The sequence below is a fragment of the Malurus melanocephalus genome, unplaced genomic scaffold (assembly GCF_030028575.1).
Source record: "Malurus melanocephalus ecotype Western Australia unplaced genomic scaffold, MMel_1.1 scaffold_460, whole genome shotgun sequence".
Classification (NCBI taxonomy): domain Eukaryota; kingdom Metazoa; phylum Chordata; class Aves; order Passeriformes; family Maluridae; genus Malurus; species Malurus melanocephalus.
The window spans coordinates 291,000-293,442 of NW_026623692.1; the positions used below are offsets into that span (position 1 = coordinate 291,000).

At 57.4% G+C, this 2,443-nt stretch overlaps 1 protein-coding gene across 1 annotated transcript in view; it reads right to left on the reverse strand.

Moving 5' to 3' along the window:
* The window catches only part of QRFPR (pyroglutamylated RFamide peptide receptor), a 15,080-nt gene extending 14,438 nt beyond the window's left edge, over positions 1-642 (reverse strand). The window contains exon 1 of the mRNA XM_057380573.1: positions 185-642. Coding sequence (XP_057236556.1) covers positions 185-524 — 340 coding nt within the window. The 5' untranslated portion in view covers positions 525-642. The remainder of the gene's footprint in view (positions 1-184) is intronic.
* Positions 643-2,443: the final 1,801 nt, after the last annotated feature.

Below are 2,443 nucleotides of genomic sequence, written 5' to 3' on the forward strand. Positions count from 1 at the left end.
GAGGGAGGGAAGGGTCCCTCGCCCAGAGGGAGGGAAGGGTCCCTCACACAGGGCGGGAAAGGGAAGGATCCCTCAGAGACGGGGAACGGAGGTGGCGGCGGCGGCGCTGCCACAGGCGCTGCCCCTCATCGTACTCCCCGCTGCCCCCTCCCTCCCTGCAGCCCGGCCCGGCCCCGGCACCCACCGCCGAGCCAGTTGGAGAAGATGTTCTGCAGCATGGTGAAGGGGACGCAGAAGAAGGCGATGAGAAGGTCACTGAGCGCCAGGGAGCAGATGAAGATGTTGGTGACGGTCCTCATGGCTTTGCTGCGGGTCACCACGTAGAGTACCAGGCAGTTACCGAAGAGCGCCAGGGCGAAGATGAGGACGCAGATCAGGACGAAGGCCACCTTAGTGCGCCCCGGCAGCTCCGGGATGTACACCAGCGGCTGCAGCCCGTAGAGAGCTATGAACTGCTCCCGCGTCACGTTGTTGTCCCGCAGGAGCTGCGCGAACTGCTCCGGGGTGATGTTCAGGGACCGCATGGTGCCCGTTCAGGGACCGACACCTCCCCGCAATAGTCTCAGCGCCGCCGCCCGCGTCCCGCCATGGCCGGACCACCGCCTCACGGGCGCTCGGCCGGRCCGGACCCCGCGGCGCTGAAGGAGAGAGCGCGCAGAAGAACCGGGAATAGCCGCGGGCGGCGGCGGCTCCGCCCGGACACAAACTTGGAGCGGCGGCGCCGCTCGCGGGCACGGCGGGCATGGGGGGCGGCAGCCAATCAGCGCCGGGCGCGCGCCCGTTCCGGCCCCTCGCGCCGTGGAGCGGGACGGGCGCGAGGCGTGGAAGGGGCGCGCGGGGTCCCCCTCAGATCGCTGCCCCTCACAGCGCTGGGACCCCTTTCATTGCCCGGGGACTCCCTCAGAGCGCTGGGACCCCTTCATTGCGTTGGGATCCCCTCACAGCGCTGTGACCCCTTTCATTGCGCTGCGACTCTGGGACTTGCTCACAACTGTCCCTCACAGCGCTGGGACCCCTCACAGCTGCCCCCCTCACAGGTCCTCATACACCCCTCATTGTGCTGCGCACGCCCCCTCCCACCGGCCCCCACTCCCCACTTTCCCCCCCACCCCCCCCCCCCCCCCCCCCCCCCCCCCCCCCCCCCCCCCCCCCCCCCCAGCCCCTCACAATGCTGCTTCACAGCACTGCCCCGCACTCACAGGTGTTTCCCCAGCGCAGCTCCCAAATGCCCGAGGCGGGAGCTGAAACTACCAACCCAAGCTCTCCTCACGTTCGGATCAGGCTGAGGGGAAGAGAAAGASATGGTGCTGTGAGTACATGGATGCTGCCTGAGGGGAGGCTCATGGCACCCACAGCAGGTCAGGCTGCTGCTGGTCCATGCCCAGCCCAAACACGGCAGCGCAGGGATTCTATCTGCCACACCCCCCCAGCCCCCTTTGTGCCAATGCCACTCACTACAGGCCCTCCCTAAAGCTCAAAAGGGAAAAGTGATTTTCCAAACCTTGGCCACTGAACTCACCGAGATGCCAGGAGGCTCCTGAAGACRCATTTCCCAGAAGTACAACCACTCATGCCAGAGGAGACATGACAGAATCCCATCCCACACAACGTGGCTGGCAAGGCTACTCAGGTAAAGTCATGTAGGCTACTAAGATGCATTCAGCTAACCGGCTGCAAAATAATGCCAATGCAGTTTAAATATGAATAATAATGACAGTTCAGGTYTAACAGAGGGGTGAAGTTGAAAATATGTGTTGATTTCTCTTCCAGCCTGATTTAAATTGCCCGGTACAGCTTTCTCACTAGCACAGTAATATTCTCTTTGTACTGTGCAATAATATATTGAATAGCAACAACTTGCTTTAATCAGTCACATAAGAAATACCAAAAAGGATCCAGAGAAGACAATAACAATATAGAAACCTGTTCTGGCAATSCTTCTCACCCCCACAGAGATAAATGTTTCATAGGGAAACCTCATCACCAGGGAGAATGCTGCAAAATTAGATTTTGCATAGAATGGATGCTCCGTGCCTGGGGTACGTAACTTTACCTGTACAAGGGAAGTCTAGAAAAGGATAAAGAAAAGTCTAGCAAAGGTTCTCTATTTTTAGAGTTTCTGGCTTGCCAAGGAAAGTCAGAGAAGGAAGAGTTCACCACCAGGTTATTTCCAGCAAAATAAATATGCTCAGCGAGACAAAAGGTATTTTGTGTCTTTTTTGAAAAAAATATTTCTGTTAAGAGRAAATCAATGGAGAGAAGTTCCAGCACCTGCACTAACCTGCACAGGTTCAGACCTCTAMATGCTGAGAACCCTCTCTTAAGATGTAGTTCCGTGGCAAAGACTGTCTTTATTATCCTATGGTGAAAGAAGATAKCACTTTTCTTTGGTGCAGTATTGCTATGTGTTTTCCACTTGAGACCAATGTCATCAAGCTCCTCT